This window comes from Nerophis ophidion, linkage group LG02 (assembly GCF_033978795.1).
Source record: "Nerophis ophidion isolate RoL-2023_Sa linkage group LG02, RoL_Noph_v1.0, whole genome shotgun sequence".
NCBI classification, from domain to species: domain Eukaryota; kingdom Metazoa; phylum Chordata; class Actinopteri; order Syngnathiformes; family Syngnathidae; genus Nerophis; species Nerophis ophidion.
This window is the reverse complement of record NC_084612.1, coordinates 22,873,258-22,895,998: the sequence shown is the minus strand read 5'-3', so window position 1 is coordinate 22,895,998 and position 22,741 is coordinate 22,873,258. Positions and strand designations below refer to the sequence as shown.

The 22,741-nt window shown below is 39.0% G+C and overlaps 1 protein-coding gene across 3 annotated transcripts in view; it reads right to left on the bottom strand.

Moving 5' to 3' along the window:
- Nucleotides 1–7,448: 7,448 nt before the first annotated feature.
- The window catches only part of lpin1a (lipin 1a), a 38,827-nt gene continuing 23,534 nt past the window's right edge, over nucleotides 7,449–22,741 (bottom strand). The window contains exons 8-22 of one of the 3 annotated variants that reach the window (XM_061879223.1): nucleotides 21,724–21,889; nucleotides 19,057–19,200; nucleotides 18,892–18,994; nucleotides 18,570–18,769; nucleotides 16,233–16,326; nucleotides 14,441–14,510; nucleotides 11,555–11,647; nucleotides 11,446–11,495; nucleotides 11,247–11,370; nucleotides 9,599–9,747; nucleotides 9,438–9,524; nucleotides 9,200–9,352; nucleotides 8,330–8,444; nucleotides 8,163–8,266; nucleotides 7,449–8,092 (exon numbers count right to left, since the gene is read on the bottom strand). In XM_061879223.1, coding sequence (XP_061735207.1) covers nucleotides 7,921–8,092; nucleotides 8,163–8,266; nucleotides 8,330–8,444; nucleotides 9,200–9,352; nucleotides 9,438–9,524; nucleotides 9,599–9,747; nucleotides 11,247–11,370; nucleotides 11,446–11,495; nucleotides 11,555–11,647; nucleotides 14,441–14,510; nucleotides 16,233–16,326; nucleotides 18,570–18,769; nucleotides 18,892–18,994; nucleotides 19,057–19,200; nucleotides 21,724–21,889 — 1,824 coding nt within the window. In that variant the 3' untranslated portion in view covers nucleotides 7,449–7,920. The remainder of the gene's footprint in view (nucleotides 8,093–8,162; nucleotides 8,267–8,329; nucleotides 8,445–9,199; nucleotides 9,353–9,437; nucleotides 9,525–9,598; nucleotides 9,748–11,246; nucleotides 11,371–11,445; nucleotides 11,496–11,554; nucleotides 11,648–14,440; nucleotides 14,511–16,232; nucleotides 16,327–18,569; nucleotides 18,770–18,891; nucleotides 18,995–19,056; nucleotides 19,201–21,723; nucleotides 21,890–22,741) is intronic. The other 2 variants (XM_061879207.1, XM_061879215.1) reach the window with 2 other exon arrangements.

Genomic DNA, 22,741 nt, shown 5'->3' with positions numbered 1-22,741 from the left:
TATTTATATTTTCTGAATAAATTATGTGATAATGTTCATCAGTCAACTCATTGGTGTTAATTTTCAATCTATCAAGATAAAAAAAATTGCAAAATTTAATTACAGTATGTCATTTATGTAGTTTGATCATTTTCCTCGACTGATTTATTAACATCATGTAGTTTATTTCTTTTTTTTTTTTTTTAAACCGTATCTAGTATCATCTACTACAGCATTTCTCAAAGTGTGGGGAATAGAGACATGACAGGTAGGGCGCGAGGAACGGTAGGAAAATTCACTTTAGAAAAGCGCTATACAAGTACAACCCATTTATAACCCATTTATTTAATTATTATCATTTTTTTAAATTATATTCTTAGATTTTTTTTTTTACAATCCTATTTTCTATACAAACTGTATATCACTTTGTGATTCTGTCTGTGAAATCCGATATATAAATTAATGTAAATTACTTTTTTTTCCTGTAGGCTTTAAATTTCCAGGTAGGAGCGAAAGTTTGACAGACGCAACAGTAACTAATGGGGGCGGGGCTAAGCGGAACAAACTTTTGCGCGGATGGGTAGCAGGCTAATATGTCGACCACAATTACACAAAATGGATATATTGGCTTCATATAGAGTTGCATACAGAATCGCTCAATGCAAAAAACCGCACACAATAGCTGAGCAGTTCATTCTCCCCGCTGCAATAGACATGGTGTCAGTCATGCTTGACGAGACAAGCGCAGCAAAATTAAAAGCGGTCCCACTGTCAAACGACAGTTGCGAGACGTATATGCGACATTGCAAGTGATCTTGAGGAACAACTCGTAGACAAATTAAAAGAAATTCGTTTTGCTTTACAAGTGGACGAAGCTACTGGCAGCAATAAAGACTGCCTGTTCATCGCATACGTGATACGTCCGCTTTGTGAAGTCATTGTGCGAGGATTTGCTGTTTTGCAAATACATAAAAAATAGAGCCAGTGTTGATGAGCTGTTTAAGATAATGGACAGTTTCCTCAAAGAACACAACCTTAAATGGAAAAACTGTGTGGGCTTTTGCTCTGATGGCGCACAGACCATGACAGGGTCAAGAAACGGGCTGCAGGCTCTAATAAAGAGGGTTGCACCAAATGCGCATTGGAAATACTGTCATTCACCGGGAAGCACTCGCGTCAAGGCAGCTCAGCCCCGAACTCAATGAGGTTTTAACAGATGTTGTGAGCGCGGTAGATTTGATCAAAACACGAAAAAGTGGCACTTTAATTTATTTATTATTGAATTTGATGCAAGTTATTTGATTTATTATTTAACTTGATGTAAGTTATTTGATTCATTATTGAACTTGATGCAAGTTATAACACTTTTATTTGATTTATTATTGAACTTGATGCAAATTGTAACACTTTTTTGGATTTATTGAACTTGATGCAAGTTATAACACTTTTGTTTTATTTATTATTAAACTTGATGCAAGTTATTTTATTTATTATTGAACTTGATGCAAGTTATACCACAGCTGCACAGTTATTTTATTTATTATTGAACTTGATATTATTTTATGTTATTGAGTTTGAATGTATACAACTTGATGTTACTTGATGTTCAATAAATTTGAAAATGTTAAGCTTGGCATTAGCGTGTTGGGGCGATGGGGGCAGGTGGGGCTTGAAAACTCCCCCTTGTCCAACGTGGGGGATGACAAAAAAGTTTGAGAACCACTGATCTACTAAGATACAAATAATTGCTATTGCAACATCTAGTGGACACTTTTATAACAGCTGTTTCTTTCATTCAAAAATTTCAGGTTAAATTTTATACTTTGCAAAATGTTAGAATAATTATGTATGTATTATCATCAAAAAGTTATGCTTCAGGGACATTGATATAAATTATTGTCAATCGTGCTGAAGTGGTATTTTTGTATCTATGCAAGCCGGCAATCCAAAAGATTGCCAGTTGTTTTTATAAGTGTTGTGTCCAGATTCGGCCTTCTGATGGCAAAGCCCGAACACCGCCATGACACAGACAGAGCAGAGACAAGGCTGAACACGGCCGTGACGCAGATAGAGCAGATACAAGGCAATATGACCCGCGTCACCTACTTTTTATTTATTCTACAATCATATATTGTGTCTAACTGGAGTTGTCGAGATTACCCCCTTCCCTCAGCGACAGCTTCAGTGATGTAACAGGGCTTTCCAAATAAATAGAGGAGGCACGCGGGCTTGACTTTTAGAACGTAGTTTGGATCTGTAACTAGAGTACAGCCCAAAACACGTGTCTGCTCATGAACTAAATTGAACTCTTTCTCTGCATGATTCCTTGCTTCTTGTCTGATTAATAGATGTCATCAGTGTTTGAACCTGACACAAACTCATCCTGTGGGCCGGATAAAACCTGTACACACATGCACTTTGGCCCCCCAGACACATTTTTTTCTCTCAATGTGGCCTCCGAGTCAAAATATTTGCCCAACTCTGGTCTAGAGGCCCATTAGGCTACTGTTTGATAATCTGATTTAGGCTTATTTTGAAAGGTTTAGAGCAGAGGTGTCAAACGTACGGCCCGCAAAGTAGTGGTACCTTAACTTTAACTTAACCCCACCCCCACCATGGACCACTCGATTCACAACGTTGACATCAGCAAACCGCTCTCCCACACGAGGCTACACACGCTGTCTGCCAGCTGCTCTGGACAGTGAAAAAACAGGATTCATCCAAGAAGAGAACCCCTCTCCAACGTGCCAGACGCCATCGAACGTGTGCATTTGCCCAGTCAAGTCGGTTATGACAACGAACTGCAGTCAGGTCGAGACCCCGATGAGGACGACGAGCATGCAGATGAGCTTTCCTGAGACGGTTTCTCAGTTTGTGCAGAAATTATTTGGTTAGTCTAACTAATTGTTGCAGCTGCTGTCCGGGTGGCTGGTCTCAGACAATCAGGGAAGTGAACCTGCTGGATGTGGAGGTCCTGGGCTGGTGTGGTTACACGTGATCTACGGTTATGAGGACAGGCTACTGCCAAATTCTCTGAAACGCCTTTGGAGACGGCTTATGGTAGAGAAATGAACATTCAATTCACGGCCAACAGCTCCGGTGGACATTCCTTCAGTCAGCATGCCAACTGGACTCGCCCTCAAAACTTGCGACATTGTGCTGTGTGACATTTCAGTGTGGCCTTTTATTGTGGGCAGCCTAAGGCACACTTGTGCAATAATCAATCAGCATCTTGATATGCCACACCTGTGAGGTGGGATTGATTATCTTGGCAATGAAGAACTGCTCACCAATACAGATTTAGACAGATTTGTGAACAATAATTGAGAGGAATCTATTTTGTGTAAATAGTAAACGTTTTAAATGTTTGAGTTCAACTCATGCAAAAACAAGTATTGTGTTTATATTTTTGTTCAATATCAGTACATACAGTATATATCTAAAATATATTTTTTTATAACTTGTGGACGACAGAGTAAAACAGTAAACAGTAAGAAAGTCTTAGCGATGTTTCTTTCTAATATTATAATTATTTATTACTATTATTAGTTATAATTAATTAAAAAAATTTTACATTAATTTGACAATGAACTCTTGAGTATCAGAGCCGTGTATAGACAGTATGTAGACAGTATGGCCAACTAGGTTTCAAAGTTGGCCTCAAAATGGCGCCCTGTAGTCAAGTGAGTCGCATTTGACCAGTCAGAGGATCCCCTAAATGAGTGGACAAAAGCCCCTCACGTGACTACAGGGTGCCATTTTAAAAGGCCATCTTTAAAAAACGGGTGGGCCATACTCTCTCTATACAAAACTCTGCTAAGTATGTGCTTTTACTGCCACCTAGTGTCAACTTTTACAACTTTGTGATATAAAACAGGTAAAACATCAATATTGTATTTCTAAATGTTGTTGTGATCCTGCCTTTTTTAAGTCAAGGTTACAAGGAACATTTCAAACATTGAGAACAAATTTATCAAATCCAAAGTTAATTTAATGTTATTTAAACAAAATAAGCCCCAAGACATTGCGACTCTTGCCGCAATTTCTTTTTAAAGGCTGCCATGAATTCTGGAATTTAAGGCCGCAACAATCAAAATAATGGCTTGTGAAATCTTGAGAGGGACTGTATTATGATGATCATAAATATGCTTTAGGGCACATATAACTTTTTGAATGACATTAGAAAGTCAAATTCGCACATGAGGGGACTTTTAATGCATACTTGCCAACCTTGAGACCTCCGATTTCGGGAGGTGGGGGGCGTGGTTTGGGGCGTGGTTTGGGGCGTGGTTGGGGCCCGGGGCGTGGTTAAGAGGAGAGTATATTTACAGCCAATTCACCAACTCGAGTATTTCATATATGTATATATATATATATATGTATGAATGAAATACTTAACTTTCAGTGAATTCTAGCTATATATATTTATTTTATTATGTATATAAATAAAAGAAATAGTTGAATTTCAGACATCACCTATCAAATACACAGTAATAAAAACACAGTTGTTCTACTAACTGTACTGTGCTCGCTGGTTACTATAAACAAAACAACAACACTTACCTTTCACTATTTGAGTAACGTTGCTTCCGAGTTTCCAGAAGATGGCGTCATCATGTGCTTTGCCCTGCCGTCTCTCGCTGTCAGCTCTGTTCATTTTTGTGTCGTTTGCGTCTATTTTCGTCTGCGTCAGCTCACTGCTTGTGTATGACCGGCAAACACTGTTGGATCCTTGCCCTTTTCCCACTGATATGATCAACTTCGACGTTAGTTTTTCGACGTCCCAGTCAGCTTTTTCACCTGGCCGGATTCCTGCCTTCCTTTCCCGCCTCGTGGCTCCTCTCCCCCGCCACATGCGGGCTGTGTATCGGGCCCCACCTGGATTAGCTGCGCCCTTGGACGTGCTGTCCCCCGCCAGGTTCGGTCTTGTGAACGCAAGATCTTTGACCAACAAAACGTTTATCCTGAAGGATTTCTTCACTTCCCGCGGACTTGACTTCCTCTGTGTGACGGAAACATGGCTGAGAGCCGGGGAGTCCGCCCTTCTTAATGAACTTCTGCCTCCAGAGCGTTCCTACTTTAATTCTCCGCGGTCAGATCCGCCTGCAATCCTCCTTTTCAAGCTTCGAACTGTGCATGTTTGAACTGGAGGGGGCGTGGCCTCCAGCTCCAGCTCCAGCTGAATTTCGGCAGATTTTCAGGAGAAAATTTCTTCCGGGAGGTTTTCGGGAGTGGCGCTGAATTTCGGGAGTCTCCCGGAAAATCCGGGAGGGTTGGCGAGTATGTTTTAATGACACATACCAAATGCTTAATGCAAATCATCAGACAGGATGAACACACAAAGACTACACAGGAAGATTTGTCAATAATTGTATTAGATCTTTCACAGAAAGAGTTCAACGACAATAATAGTATAAAAACCGTCACAAGAATTGGTTTGCATTGTGTGTCAAATAAATGATGACTTATAAATACTATTTCATGAAACATAAATGAGGTGACCAGTCAGTGCTGTTGTTGTCCAAGATGGTGATATGCATAGTTATGTTACCATAAAAACAACTTTGGAAGTAAATTCCTGATAAAGTTGTTGTATAAATGTTGATGACAATACTTGAGGATACTTGTAAACTAGTTCACATTCTACATGCTACTACCTTTTTTTGGTAAAAAAAAAAAAAATATTATGTTAAGTAGTAAAGGAATCCAATCACCACAGCTTGGTGGTGTGTGATTCACTTTTAGTTTGCATGACTTGACTGCATTTGTAAAGTCGTACTAATGTTTTCATTCTATTGCTTTTGTGAGCTCCAAAAGTTTAGTTCATATTTACAGGTTTGTGTCATAATCACGTTAGTTCATATTTAGTTGTTTTTGCCCCCAAGGAGGTGTGAGGGAACTTCATGCACGCTAGTAGCTACATATACTAAACAAGATTATGTATGATATTAACAAGGACAGTAACATACAGTACAGTGTGTACACCATTGTGTGTTTAAGTGTCACTTTCACAGTATCCCGGTCATGTGACCACATTGATTTGTCTGACAACACCTGTTTTGTTATTTGAGGTTTGATTGCTTGACTTATTAGGTACACATTTGCAATCTAAGGAGAGCACTTTCCAAATATAATAAATTTTGGTTTTATACCAATAATAGACTTTCATACTTTCTACTATTTTCCACTTTCATTGAGCTAAATATCTTATATTTTAATATAATAATAATTTTAATAATTTATATTCACAAAATATATTGAGAACATTTTAATTAACATTCCATTTCAATTAGATTTAAAATAAATCATATTAGGCTTTTGAAGTAATACAAATAATGTTTCTACCGACTATTTTATTTCCATTAAGGAAGAAATTAAACTGAGCAATATTGTTTTAGTTTTTCTGTTGGATCGCATTAAATTGTGAATTAATATATATTTATATGTGGATGTCCGTTCTAGGTCACGTGATGAGCATCATCAGACCTGCTAATGTTAGCCAAGTTAGCTCATGTGTGTTGAACTGCACTACTGCAGACAGCTGAGGGGAGTTGTGTAAAAAACATGAACATGACAAGATGTCACAGTTAAGGACCACACGCCTACAGTCACCAAGGAATGGCAAAATCCAGGGCCGTTTCACTTGCTGTATAGAAGCAGCGCTTATCACACTTTCAAACCGTATAAGACCTTTTGTATGCAGTTTGAACGCCGCAGCAGAAGAAAAGAAAGTCAGAAGCAGCAATTTATCGACATCGGCAAAGTTATTGAGTTTATTTAATTTACCAGTCGATTAATCTATCAGCGCAGTGCTACAATTATAGAAACGTATTTAGTGTCTCTGGACTTCAAATTCAATGCCATTTAAGGCCTTAATTTTCGCATAATTCATTTATTGATATTTGATGCCCCACGGAAACCCTTTATGTGTTTTGCTTTAAGATGCTATTTTAACCTTGCTGTGCGTTGATATTAAGAAGGTATGTCATTGCAATGCCAACAAATTACCTCAGTTTTTTTCCGAAGTTCCATTGGAGTTTGTTCTGAAGTGAAAATGGCCGCCACTCATCACTCACCTTTGCACTAGACGCAGACTTCCGGATTTACGTGCGGTCATCACAAATGGTGTGATTAATTTTGATTAATTTGTGATAACGCAATATTTTTTTTATAATCACATGCGTTAACGCGATATCATTGACAGCCCTAATATATACACACATATATATATATATAATATATGTATATATATATACACATACATATATACAAATATATACATACATATATACAAATATATACATACATACAATTATATACATACATACATACATACATACATACATACACGTTAGATCAGGAAAAATACAGTGGCTATGTCATCCCTACAAGCCTGTTTCGCAGGTTTCCCTGCTCGTTAGGGGATTTTATTTGAGCAGGGAAACCTGCGAAACAGGCTTGTAGGGATGATATAGCCACTGTATTTTTCCTGACCTAATGTATATTTCGCTTTACCCCGGAATCGAGCACTGTATAACGGATAAACCACAGAAACCTTGACTACATACATAAATATATATATATATATATATATATATACACATATGTGTGTTTGTGTGTTAGCTAATTTGTGGGCAACATGCAGGTAATGAAGGTGTCATGGAGTGAATATTGCTGAAAGTCATCCGTTGAGTTTGGACGATCGCTGAGCTTTGTGTGTATGTGTGTGTGTGTGTGTATTAAGAACACAGAACATTGCAGAAATCTGTGCTTACTTTGTTGATCACTATGTGTCCATGATGTGCGTCTGAGGTAATCCTGCAGTTCTTCCAATGTCTTCCTAGTTTTCAGAAGTGTGTTGTGAGTTTCCTGCGGCTGTTTAATAATGGCATCGTGTTAAATAACATTCAGGTTCACTAGTCTTTACTTCACCACCTTGTCTCATTCAACAAGAAGCTGAGAGTCGTTCTCTTCCTCTTGTATGCTGCCATCAAGATGCTGCTTGCTCCAATGATCGCATTGGTCAAAAGCATCCGAACGGTTAAAGTCGCCTCCTTCTTTGTGGAGGAGGGTGGGAAAGACGTGGTCCACCATCTCGCGTAGACGGCCAAAACTAGACACAGTGTTGTGAGAGAGGTTAGTGGCGGAGGACAAGCACACAGAGTGAGAGAGAGAGCTCTTACGAGGAGATGTTGGTTTTAGCATGCTCCTGGGTCAGCTCCCCCTTTGGGTTGACAGTGAAGATCCTGTTGAGAGGAACACCCACCTCCTTGTAGGAATACACATCCTGCAATAATACACATTTCATTGGTACGAGTCTCACAGTGTGTGTGTGTGTGTGTGGTCTGACCGTGGCTCTGTTGCCAAATGCAGCGTAGAAAGGTTCCATGTTTGGGTAGAAAAGGTGCTTGATGTCCGTCAGACACTCAATCTTAAACTTCTCTGGTTTCTTCTCAATCACCTCCCTGGACAACACAACATCAACATTTTCACTGAATTGTGAGGTATTTACAGGATATTTTAAGGGTATAACTCTCTACATAGACAAATATATTGCAGTTTAATTTGACAAGTTAAGTTTGACAGCAATTTCTAATTGAGAGTAAATGTAGCTTATCTTACTACATTTTCCAAGTAGCTTTCCCATCACTGATGATATGTTGACATTGTTTTCCTGTATTTGCATATTTTTATTTTTATTTTTCTCCACTTTTATCTAACATTACCACTGCAGTCCTTTACTTGCATGTTTACACTAGAATGACAATTAGGTAGGTTTAGGTAGATAGGTAGGTATTTTATGTCATTGCAAAAATGCAACAAAACTTTGTTTTCAGCACAAACCCGTTCAAGATTGATGACATATTGCATGCATTTTGTAAAATCCAAGTTACAGTGATTCCGCCATGCCTTTATTTTTGCACGGAACAGGAAGTCACTGTGTGCTGTTATCCTTTCACATTGCTTAGAGTCAATACGGCAACACGTGGATATTAATGAACCGACTGTTCCTAGAAATTATGAATTAATGATTAGGTTTTAAATGCTTTGTCGACAAAAGTGGTCAACCTAGTGCCGTATGTCAATGATAATTTAGGCAGCTCCAATGTTTAGTAATTAGAAGGTGAAAACACAGACGGTTCCACTATACAACCTTTCACAGCCTGCCAATCAATTTTTCAAGCAGCTCTTGTTTGCAATGTGATGTTGTGTGTCTGACCTGTGCAAGGCAGAGAAAAGGCTGCTGGGACTGAGCAGCACCGGACCCATAGGAAGCATGGTTCCTCTCTCATTGACCCAGTGCAGGTAGCCTCTGGTCATGTCGGCCATACCGATGGCCCTCGCCGAGCAGTACATGAACTTATACCCATTTCTGACACAAAAAAGCACAGCATGTGCTACAAATGGCAAGACAGAATATTTGCAAATATAAGGACATGTTATGAATGTACACTCACTGGCTGACTTTGTGGTAGAGGCTTGCGATGCCCTGATGGGTCCAGTCTTTCCCCAGAGTGGGAAGGATGTGGCCCAGTGTGTCCGACCTGCAGCCACAAGAAAAAGTTCAATTCTGAGTAGTAGAAAGATGCAACCAAAGGAGTTGTTGGAGAGGTCAAACCTAGTGATGGTTCCATCGATGTCCGAGATGACCAGCTTGTCGTCCCAGTTCCACAGATAGATGGTGCCGTTGCAGCGACACGTGCCTTGATATTGAGTTGTCACGCTGAACACCACCTCGTTTGGACCCTCCTTCAGTTGCAAGCTTGCCTACAAAACAACCAGGATTTGATGTTTGATTTGTTCAATTTTAGACTTTAAGACAGCGAGGAATGAGTACTGGAACACAGCACCATGTGCTGACATAAATGGCAGTAACCAGACACAAAAACTAAGGGCCTGATTAACTAAGATCCAAATACCTCGCGCTAAACAGCCTGTGCAATCTATAAAGTAGTGTGCACTATTATTGGGCCTGTTGCAGGCAATCTACTAACATTGGATGTGCAATTGAAAAGTGGTGCGTACAGTCTTGTTTAAAAGACATCACCAGAGACACTCATTTACTGCACATTCATGTTATCATGTTCCTACCTATGGCGTGTATGTTTTCAAACAATCTTTTTATGGGCATTTTAGAAGCAGCCATCCAGTGCATCTACATTGAAACCACTTTTTTATTTTTACCGCTGACACAGCATGGGAGAGAGGCTGCACTTCTGTGCAAAAGACGCAAAAAATTCATACTTCAAGAATATCCGGTCCTCTCCAAGGTTGCTCATAGTCATCATTGTCACTGTTACCGGCGTCCCTCTGGGGTGAGTTTTTCCTTGCCCTTATGTGGGCCCTACCGAGGATGTCGTTGTGGTTTGGGCAGCCCTTTGAGGCACTTGTGATTCAGGGCTATATAAATAAACATTGATTGATTGATTGATTGCCAGCTGCAGTGGCGTTCCACTTGCCGCCGCCACCCGACTTGTCACAGGTAGCTTCGGGGACACTTGGCTTGGCGACCCACCGCCAATTCCTTCCTCCATTCTCCCGTGATTTTGGATTTGTTTTTGGTATTTTGGGGAGGCATACTGTCATGATCCACTGTCTTGGGTCATGTCTTGTTTTGTGTTTTCGTTATTTTTCGCAGTTTAGTGTTCTGTTTTGGTCCTGAGTGCTCCTTCCTACTTTTGTTGTTGCCTTGGTCACTGAATGGACACACCTGTGCTCTGTTTATGATTAGTAGTTCCACCTGTCTCCGTAGTTAATCATTCCCCTGTATATTCTTTGGTCAGCCAGCATTAGTTGCAGGTGCAAAGTTTGCAACACGCAACATTAGTTTCAGTTCTTTTGTTATTGCTATGCTAAGTTTGGCCTGGCGCTCGACGCACGCGTTCCTGCGGCACACTGCTTTTGTTAATTTTTTGCCTGGTGAGTATTAAAATACTTTCCTTACCTGCACGCTGCTTCCTGTCATCCTTCCACATCTTGGGAAACACAACTCACGCAAACATGCGTGACACAGTTCTGGCTCCAGCGCCATTTCAATTTGGGACCCGTGTCAGATAATATGTAGACAATACCCAACCCTACTAATAATACATTAACATCTGAGCCAGGATGTTTGAGCTGGTCAGCATTTTTTTCTACCCCTTTTGCCCTTGTGCAGATGAGAAATTGCATTTTTGCTGCTTTTGTTTGTCGTTCAAACTGTCTTGGAATAAAATAAACATACTTTTTTTTTTTTAAATATAGGGACCAAATGTAAGATGTCATACCAGCTGCTCGGAGGTCAGTCTAAGAGTCTTCTTGTAACAAATGTTAGCAGAACCAACAAGAGCCTGGGACTGGCAGGTAACAGACACATGGTCCTCATCACTAGAAGACGACTCGTGTTTCATCCTGTTTACAAAAATAAGAACAGAATATGATGTGAAACCTGCAAAACACTAGAACAGTAAAATAGTGTGGACTTACCTGCTTGCTGTCGCCATGGTGATCTCTCCCGCTGTTTCGGTCGCTGACTCCTGAAGGGACACAACATGTCACCATGGCTGCATGTTCCGCATGCCTCGTCTTAACCCACCGATTTTGAGTCACTGTTCCTGCTCCTCCAGGAGAACCACCAGCGTCCGCCTTTCTTGGGCATCTTGTCCTTCATAATGTTCTCCACAGAGGCCTGGACAAAAGCATGCACATACCACGCAAAACCCACTGAAAAAAAATCCAAACTGACACAAAAAATCCAAGCATAGAACAGGATGGAGCTGGAAACATCCGAGTGAATGCTAGAAAGCAAAGCAAATCACAATGTCCTGTAATAATAAAAGGAAGGACGACAGACAAGACAAAAAACATACTAGCAGTAGAAAAAAAGGAAAACATCATACAGGCTCAGATGTTGTAGAGCCAAAGAGACCGGGGAGGCAGTATGAGAAGAGGCCGAGAGCAGAAAAGAAATAATTCAAACACCAAAACTTGGAATGGGATGGAAGGTGTGAGACACAAGTTAAGTAAATAAAAAGTGACAAAAGGAAAGAGGGGGACAAAGACAAGACATTATTGAAGTGTTAGGACTTTCAGCTAGATTTCACTCTGGTGTAGAGGCAGTGTGTTTTGATACAATTGTCATTGTGCACCATGTACACGGGTACATGTTTATGTGGAGCACACTGGAAGAGCATTTCACCAAAGTGAAAATGAGTGAAATAAATTAGTGCAGAGAAGACGGGATGGAAAGGCTTGTACAACTCTAAAAAAAGCACATAACTATTGCAGGAACAGAAAAGAACCAGAATTTTTTCAGCACATGTTATTAAACTATTGAAATATTGTAAGACAAAAGAGATACGAGAAAAATGTCTAACATATTTAAAGAGCAGTGTTTCTTAACCATAGTGCCCCCTGGAGGACCACCAAAAAATATCTGTTTCTCAGTTGTGGTTTAAATGGACCGCAGCGGTACTCATTTGTAATACATTTTTCCACCACTTGTGGCAGTAATGACAATATCAAACAAACAGAAGAAGTCAGGAGCTAAAGTCCTACAGAAGTGGTGAAGCTGTATTTTTATTTGCACTTACATTTTATTGAAAGGTTAGGAAACTTATATAATTCCATCCATCCATCCATTTTCTACCGCTTATTCCCTTTCGGGGTCGCGGGGGCGCTGGCGCCTATCTCAGCTACAACCGGGCGGAAGGCAGGGTACACCCTGGACAAGTCGCCACCTAATCGCAGGGCCAACACAGATAGACAGACAACATTCACACTCACATTCACACACTAGGGCCAATTTTAGTGTTGCCAATTAACCTATCCCCAGGTGCATGTCTTTGGAAGTGGGAGGAAGCCGGAGTACCCGGAGGGAACCCACGCATTCACGGGGAGAACATGCAAACTTCACACAGAAAGATCCCGAGCCTGGATTTGAACCCAGGACTGCAGGAACTTCGTATTGTGAGGCAGACGTACTAACCCCTCTGCCACCGTGAAGCCAACTTATATAATTATTACTTATTATTAATTTAGTTATAATTCATTTATCTTAGCACAGCATAATTGTATGTACCATAAACATTTTTTTTAATTTTGCGTGTATTTGATTAGCAATTATTTTTGTAATCGGCCTGACATAAGCCCTGATAATAATATTGGTGATTAATACATTATTTCATATCTTTTGACAAGGTTTACCTGCTAAACTGTAAGTAGGGTTGGATATAATTATTGAATATGATTACAATGTGGATTCAGTGTGAATATTTCTTTTGACAAGGTTTACCTGCTAAACTGTAAGTAGGGTTGGATATAATTATTGAATATGATTACAATGTGGATTCAGTGTGAATATTAGAGTGGGTCCCGGGCACCTCTGTTGTGTGAAAGGTCAAAGAGGTTAAGAACCCATATTTTACAGTGACGTGCGGCGATGTTCTTGTCTGGTGAGGCTAGTGCTCTGATCGTTAAGAGGATAACAAGAACAAAGAGAATAAATCTTCTTAGTTCCATTTAATTTTTGTAAAAAGTAAAACTGTAAAAATATTACATCTTTTTTTGTATGCTAAGTTTGTGTCTTCTCCTTCTCCTAATCTCTCAGTATTTACTAAATTAGTCTGACTTCTCAAATAATTCAGCTCAAAATATACTTTTTACAACACCTTGATCTGATCGTGTTTGGCTTTTGAAAAATCCTTATAACACACCTACGTGTTGTAATTGGAAACTGTCACGCCAAATTTCTTCTCCGTACAAACCCCCCCACCCCCATTTACTTCTGGGGTCATGATTAATACAGAGGTTTTGTTAACGCTATATTATAAAAATATAACGCTATATTATAAAAATACAGATGTTTTGTTAACGCTATATTATAAAAAAATGTAAAAAACAATTTACAAACACAAGCTATGGGATGACATAAGAGGAAACCTGACCCCGGAAGTAAATGCGTCATCCCATAGCTTGTGTTTGTAAATTAAAAATTGTTTTTTTTCATAATATAGCGTTAGCAAAACGTCTGTATTTTTATAATATAGCGTTATATTTTTATAATATAGCGTTAGCAAAACGTCTGTATTTTTATAATATAACGTTATATTTTTTTAATATAGCGTTATATTTTTATAATATAGTGTTAACAAAACATCTGTATTAATCATGACCCCGGAAGTAAATGGGGGGGAATGTTTTTGTAGGGGAGAAGAAATTTGGCGTGACAAAACCACTTCTCTGTGGCATGTAGTGCGTTATCTGTGCCTGTGTGCCAATTTCCGTAGGGCACCAAAACACTGTTTTTTGCTACATTTTTCACAGGCGAAGAAGAACAAGATCATAATACCCACAAGAACCTGACAGCGACGATCTTGATCTTAGGAGCAGTAGCAGTCTCATTAGAAAAAAAAAGGGAATCTATAACTTCACATGTAGGTTTGAAAATAGAAGAAACCAAAAAACACTGAAGTGGTCTTACCTGTGGCAATGGTTTCTGGTAGACCTGCATGGCCAACATGACAGGAGCTGCTGTGCTCCAATTGTAGTACCTGAAATACAACACAACTGTGTCAATAACTTACGGAAAATGCAAAAAAATCTGCCCTTTTGAAGATTAACGCATGTTAGCATGCAGCTCTTGTGTAATGTATTGAGTGTACAATAAATTTTTTCCCCCTAATGAATTACAGCTCAATCAAATTAATCTTTAAAAACAAGTCAGGCAAGTTTTTAAGAGCAGGTATAAAACTCATATTTTTGATTTGGCTTTTACATAATATTTATTATTTTTATTATAGACATTAGTACTTTTGTTTTTAATTATTTTTAGTGACATTGTGCTAGATTTTATTTAGTTCTATCTATCTATTGTATATTTAATGTTTATAGGTATTTTTTATCCTCATATTTAGTTTTACTCTAATTTTATCTTTTATTGTAACTCATGGTTCTTAAATTTTTACAAGTTTTATAATTTTTACTTTCCAGCCTTCCTCAGGGTGAGCACTCTGCATCTGGGATTATCGGCCATGGCTGTGAGGGCGCTTTGTGTCAGAATCCTGGTGGCCATGGTGCGATGACCTCTTGGTGTGATAGTGTTTCTTCACCAGGCTCCTCTGTACTCAGTCATGCATTCATTTGTTGGTGTGTGCGTGTGTGTGTGTGTGTGTGTGTGTGTGTGTGTGTGTGTGTGTGTGTGTGTGTGTGTGTGTGTGTGTGTGTGTGTGTGTGATGTGTCCGTGTTTGTGTGTACGTGATTGATGATGAGGGATGTGGGTCATCGGGCATTGTTTATAAATCTGTAAAACACTTTGTGTTGCATTTTTATGTATAAAAAGCACTTTATCACCGAAGTTTGATTGCTTGATGGATTGATTGAAGACTTAGGGGTGTCCTGACACAACTTTTTCACTTCCAATATAATACCAATATTGGGGCCTTGAATTGGCTGATATAGATCCGATACATGCTCTTACTATTTTGTAGTGTGGCATGTTACAAAGGGTTTGATCATCTTAAAAAGAGAAAAATTATAAGTATGAAAAACACTTTATTAAAAACCGGCTTGTATGGACCTATGCTGTCTTTAAGTTGTAGTGGAGTGGTATTCGATTTTTGGGCAACAACTGCTGTATTAGCCACAACAATTCATTAAGCGAGGCTCATCTTAAAATGGTGCTAACACAAACACGTTCGTTACTGGATACCTTCTTCCTTGTAAACTTTGTATATGTAAGTAATATGCAACCATAATTATTTCATGCTTGTTTATATTGACAAATGTTATGTTTTATGCAGCAATATTGTTCAATTAAGGACACTTAATACATACGTCTAACTTGTGTGCTTAACAGCTGTTTTTAGTAGCTTATGTGACCTTTTAAAGTATATTTTCTAAGATCTAAAATCTAATAAAGACCATATATGTGTGATTATTGGAGGACATTTAGATGTTAACTGGCTGTCTAGTTTTGTACAAGTAAACACACTGCAGGACTGCTTTTGCCTCGGAAAGTTTAGATGCAAGCCGATACTTATTTCTATTGCTGATATCGGGTTGATATCTAATGTCAGTATCCGCTCGGGACACCCGTTTTCCATAATACTACTAATAATAGACCATTTATTTTACACTATTTTGGAGAAGTTTGCAACTTATCTATCAAAAAAACAAACTACCAGATAACACATTCTTAAAACCATACAACTTGCATAATGTTAGTTTTTTTAACTGTGCGGCCATGAACCTAATACAGCAAGGTTGTGCATACTTGTTGCCAATCTTCACCACCAGGTTGGGATCGTCAATAATGGAAGGGTTTTCGGAGAACTGCTGGTAGGTCACAGCCCTCTCCTGGAACTGTTCTGTGGCAATACAACACAGTACACAGAAAATGTGTAAGTGACAGGGAAAAAAAGCTCAGACTTATTTGTTTGCTGTCACTCACATTACTGATTATCCACTTGGATTAAAAAGTGTTTTAATTTTTTGTCCAGTTAGGAAGAAAATATTTGTCAATATTTTTAGCCAACAAAACAACGCTTTCAAGGGGAACTGCACTTTTTGGAGGGTAATTTTGCCTATCGTTCACAATCATTATGAAAGACATAACGATGGATGTTCTTTTTTTCAAAGCATTCTAAATATTAAAGAAATTTGATCAAAAGTCTGCTTACAATGGAGTCTAGGGGAGCTGCTCAATTCTGCCTATGACGTTCTAAAAAACATCCAAACACCTCCATTAAGGTTTTATACACATGATGTAAGTATATATGTAATGTAGTAACATACACATTAAAATGTAATATTTACGTATTTTGATCAATTTGATCATATGCAGCGCATTAATCAAAAAATGCATTACAATTAGAGATGTCCGATAATGGCTTTTTTGCCGATATCTGATATTCCGATATTGTCCAACTCTTAATTACCGATACCGATATCACATTATCATGCCTAATTTTGTTGTGATGCCCCGCTGGATGCATTAAACAATGTAACAAGGTTTTCCAAAATAAATCTACTAAAGTTACGGAAAAAAAATGCCAACACGGCACTGCCATATTTATTATTGAAGTCACAAAGTGCATTATTTTTTTTAACATGCCTCAAAACAGCAGCTTGGAATTTGGGAGATGCTCTCCCTGAGAGAGCATGAGGAGGTTTCAGGTAGGCGGGGTTGGGAGGGGTCGGGTAGAGGTGTGGGGAGGGTGTTGCGGAGGTGTATATTGTAGCGTCTCGGAATAATTAGTGCTGCAAGGGGTTCTGGGTATTTGTTCTGTTGTGTTTATGTTGTGTTACGGTGCGGATGTTCTCTCGAAATGTGTTTGTCATTCTTGTTTGGTGTGGGTTCACAGTGTGCATATTTGTAACAGTGTTAAAGTTGTTTATACGTCCACCCTCAGTGTGACATGGCTGTTGATCCAGTATGCCTTACATTCACGTGTGTGAGAAAAGCTGTAGATATTATGTGACTGGGTCGGCACGCAAAGGCAGTGTCTTTAAGGTTTATTTGGGGCTCTGTACTTCTCCCTACGTCCGTGTACACATCGGCGTTTTAAAAAGTCATGAATTTTACTTTTTGAAACCGATACCGATAATTTTGAAATCGAAACCGATAATTTCCGATATTACATTTTAAATCATTTATTGGCCGATAATATAGGTAGTCCAATGTTATCGGACATCTCTAATTACAATGCTTGCTTTTTTTAAATAAGTGATTATTACTCATTGCAGACTTCAACAAGCATAATAAAACATAACTTAATGTACAAGGTCTGCTGTCATTAGGATGCCAACTGCTCGGATGTTCATATATTCCCATTTAGATGGAAAATATCTCATTATCCTTGCGGCGAAACGAGATGGGCGGGTGGAACAAACCCCTTTTTGTGTACCAACTTGTCCGATTATATCCTCAACCATCTACTTTCCAGGTAAGAGCCATGATTTATGATCTACAATAAACTTGCAGGTAGCAGGGAAGCAAGAAAGCAGCAGGCCTCTCGATGATGTAAACATTGGGACTGTGTTAGTGCCTATTATAATTGGTTTGTCTGTCTTAGCGCTTATACTAACAATATCACTAATACTTGGTTAATATTTAAGTCACAAAATGTAAATGGATTATTGTTTGTGCTTTTTGAATGGTTATGTATCAGATTTTATGAGCGAAATATGGGAGCTCCCATTGACTCCGCTGTAATATTTACAATGCATTAAAAAAAATACATCCGTCGTCATGTCTTTCATAATGATTGTGAACGATAGGCAAAATTCCAAAAAAAGTGCAGTTCTCCTTTAAGACACTTTTTTCCCAGAGTGGGTCTGTGTGAATGACAGGAAGAAAAGACCTGGCTCATTTGTTAGCCAACTAGGCAAAGTTGTAAGACTCTTTTTTCAGAGTAGGTCATCTCTTCTGCGTGTGAGTAATAGGAAGAAAAGCTCTGACTAATTTGTGTGCTGTCACTCGCACCAGTGATGACCCATTTGGCATTTATCAGTAAGTTGAGTTATACTATTACCAGATAAGATTCTATTTCAGTGTGCTATGAATATGCAGCGTACAACACAGTCGGTGTCATTCGAGTCCTGGTCATACCTCCAGTGATCTCCTTGTTGTCGCTGAGGCCGCCACACAGTGAGATGGCCACATGGGGGAGGTCCCCCATGTGGTCCAACAGACTGTCCAGACCACTGTCTATCCCGTTGCTGCTCACCGACTGTGGCGACTGACTAGCACTCCTCACGCGCATCATCATCATCTCTGAGTCCACCTTCATTGAGCTACCGCCTCCATCACTGTGGATGTAGTAGAGAGACAATTACTGTCTCATAAAAGCATGTACTTTTTGATGGATTACACACTTTAAATTTTGTAGATGTACATAACAAAATGTTTAGTAGAGGTATTTAGATTTCACCTTTTAGGGAAGTAGAGAGCAGCTACTTCAGGCTCCAGTTCGGTGATATCATCCAGGTAGACTCCATCAGCGCCGAGATGCTGGCTTCTTTTCTCTAGTAACACTACAAACAATGAGTTTGCATCCCCACATCTCAAAGTTGCACTGCTTTTTAAAAAAGTATACCTTTCCTCTTGGAAGGTGAATCTGTGGTTCTGACAGGACTTTCTCTGGTATTGCCTTCCTCTAAATGATCAGGAAGGATGCTTGGGGATGCTGTTAAACCCTCCATCTCTACACATGAGCCACTCACATTCTCCACTACGCTTCCTGCGGGAAAGCCAATGACATAATTTGTGTTTTTCGCCAGGATGTTGCAAACACCACAGTATACGCGGCTGATGTTTTACTTTCCAACTAGTACAATTGCAATTGCTGTCGTTTTAACCTTAGTTTTTCTGATGAAATAGACTAAAATTGTTGCGATTCGCTGCTCGGATCTTCACTGATTGTTATTTTGTTTCCATTTTTTGTATCACTCTCCGTCTGACCCTCTTATTTCATGTTTATTCGGTCACCATGGTTGTTTATTAGTTTCACCTGCTACTCTCGGTTCCCGCACACCTGTTACTTTTGATTACTCCCTTATATAAGCCTGACCCTTTTCGTTGTTCTGCCTGGGTTCCTAATTTGCCTTCGTGCAACAGTGATGACTGCTCTTGTATGTGTATTCTCGCTAGCTTACACGCTACACCATTGTTTTATTCTAGCTCTCATGCTACTGGTTTGTTTCCCCTTTTGTGTGCCTTTGTGCCAAGTTTTGAGTTTTTCTGTTTGTATTCCTAACTTCCAAGCTAGCGCCCTTTGTTTACTTTTCTGTTTAGCTCCAGTGTTTTGTTCCTTAGCCTGTTTTATTACTTTCATAAATCATTCATATCTTACCTTGCGCTGTGTTTTTGCCTACGCATCCCTGAAGGAACAAACCCGCCATCGCTATGCCTCCTAGCCGTTACAAAAATACTACGTCTGTATATAAAGTTGTAAACATACCCCAGCTCATAAACTTAAAATAAAACATGCTTTTATTTATCGTGAAAGTAGAATTTTGTGGCCGTTTTTGACGGATTCTGCTGCTACATTCCTGCAGGGTTTAGTGACTAGCAGGTACTTAACACACACCCGACGGCACAATAAACATTACAAATATACACAGAACGACCCCAAAAAATAACCTATTACCCTCATTTTGCCAAAATCTTCATTAGCTTTGGTCCAACAATCATAGAGAAATTGTGACTTTTGTGTGAAGTATGTCAAATGTGGGTGTCTGCCGCCAATGTATTTGTCGTCACTGTATGCATCACTCATTATGTTTTATTATAACTCATCTTTTTTGTAACATGCTAAGTGAGTAAGTGTACTTTTCTAGTTATCTACCCATATTTCTGCACAATAACTGCGATATGGCAACAGTGGTGAGCAGTAAAGAATGTGAAGTGATTTTTGGTCCAGAACATATTTTGTTTTATTTATTATTGACATATTTCTTGCCGCTTTATGTTGTATATTTTGTTTATAAAATGTCCAGTTCATTTTCTCATCTATTGTAACACACAAAATGTGGATTATATTAGTCTTTCAATGTCTGTCTATTTGTATTTGTGTTTGATTTTCCTTCTACTCTTAGCGAATTGCATTTTTTTAGTTTTACTGAGATTCAAAAATAGTCTGTTTTTGTCAAACCATCTCTTTAATTTGTTAATTTCTTCTGTTATTATTTGTACTATCTTCTGCGTTTTCTCCTGAACAAAACGCAGACGTTTAGCTGGCACAAGACGCTGTTATTGGGGGTTCTCCAATGTTGTTGGCAAACTTTCACTTCCCATACTTGTCTTCTTTCCGGGTTGTGAGAAAGCAATGTGAAAGCTTTCCACATTTCTTGAGGGTGGAGCAGCGCCATGCTGCACAACACATTTAAAAACAAACAAAGTAGCACCATAAACAAATATCATTAAATTAAAATTGGTAGCAGCCAAGGTGCCCTGTAGTCACGTGAGTGCATTTTGACCAATCATTGAGGAGATCACCTTGTACCGAGTTGGCCATACTCTCATATACACGACTGTGAACATGGACTCTCATCTTGGCAATAACACAGTAGAGCTTCCTTGCACGAATCTGAAATTTGACCAACCTAAGGGAAAACTATTGCTCTTACTGTGTAAAACAACAAATGACCCACATCAAGCTTTTCTTTAAAGGGGACCGCTTATGCAAAACCAACTTTTCTTACCTATTGGTAGAGGTTTTTGTGTATTTGGGTTCTGCATAAATCTCCAAAATTTTAAATGAAACCATGGCTGAGATAGCTATAAAACAATCTTGCCTTCCTTCATACTTTCGCCAAACGAGCCATTTTGAATTTGCCTAATTTGTGACAACAGCAAATATCTCCAGTATGGTAGAAATTTACCCGAAGTGCTTTGCGCGGGTCCGCCTTTGTAGTCAGTCACTGTAGTCATTAAGCTTCTTTTTCTCTACCCTGTGGGGCAATCCTCATCTGTTGCCATTTCTAATACAAAGTAGCGTATAGTTGAAACCTATATCTGTCAGTAGACTATATGGAAGCGCTAAAAACTAAAGCATGGCTGACGGGGAGGAGATGCAGTCGAAGTGGAGGCACGTAAGCCCGCCCATAAAATGGCACAGAAAACAACTTGATGACGGTTTGTATAACATAATCTAGGCAACATTTTGACCAAAGAACCACCATTATATGTTATGTAGACCACAAGGAAGTGTTTTAAATATGGAATAATAATCATGATATAGCTAGGGTATTTTTTGACTTACCATCATCAGGATGCTTGTCAGCATGCCTCTCCCCTTGCTGGGTGGTATAGAGGATTTTCGAGGGGGGTCTGGTGTCGCTGATGGTCCTAAAGTGAGTGCTGGGGGACACTGGGATAGTGACTGACGCTACACTTTCCTGCCTCTGATGGGACGTAAGGAAGGACGGCTAAGAGGCGAAAAGAAGACAAGAGAGTGGTTTCCATGTTTAGTCTGCTAAACTATGCTTTATGCTTTCAAGTTTTCTGTGCGCTGTGCACAAAACAAAAGTCAATCAAGCAGGGCTAATCAACTAGTTTGGTCTGGGGGCCATAATTTTCCTTTACTATAAGTCTTATTTTTATTTTCTTGAGGATTGGTGTCCTCTGTTGTGGACATTTGTTCTTGGTGTTTTGTATTTCTAAAATTCAAACTGAGAAAAAAAAACCTGCCCTAAGTGTCCACTACAAAGGCAATGCAAGGATCTGCCATTCCCTAAACCAGGGCTGTCTAAAGTCTGGCCTGCATCTTGAGTTGTTAGCCCGCAGCATATTGTAGACAATAAACAAAAAATATACCTAAAAAAATAATTAAAATGTTTTAAAAAAAAATTGAGCAAAAACACATAACGTAATGAGAAAAAGCTGACATTTTTTTTACTAATGCTTAGAGGTAGGATTCTTTGGGCACCTCAAGGTTAGATTTTATTATGATTTATAGGTTGATGATTCGATTAAGAATCTAATCTTGATTCAACACTATTCTAATAATATATTATTCTGTATTTAAATGATAATACAACCTTTTCAACAGGTAAAGCTCCCTTTGGCTGCTGACGTACGACTTACATGTACAGAGTTGGCCTAAAAAAACATATTTTTATAAATGTCCTTTTAAATTTTATTTACACAAATCATGCTAATCAATCCAACAAAATAAAGTAGGGTGACCCCAACTCCAACCCAATCCCACCTCTACAATACTTAAGATACTGTAGACATGTACAAAGCAATGGAGAAGACATACAAATAAAATATTTATT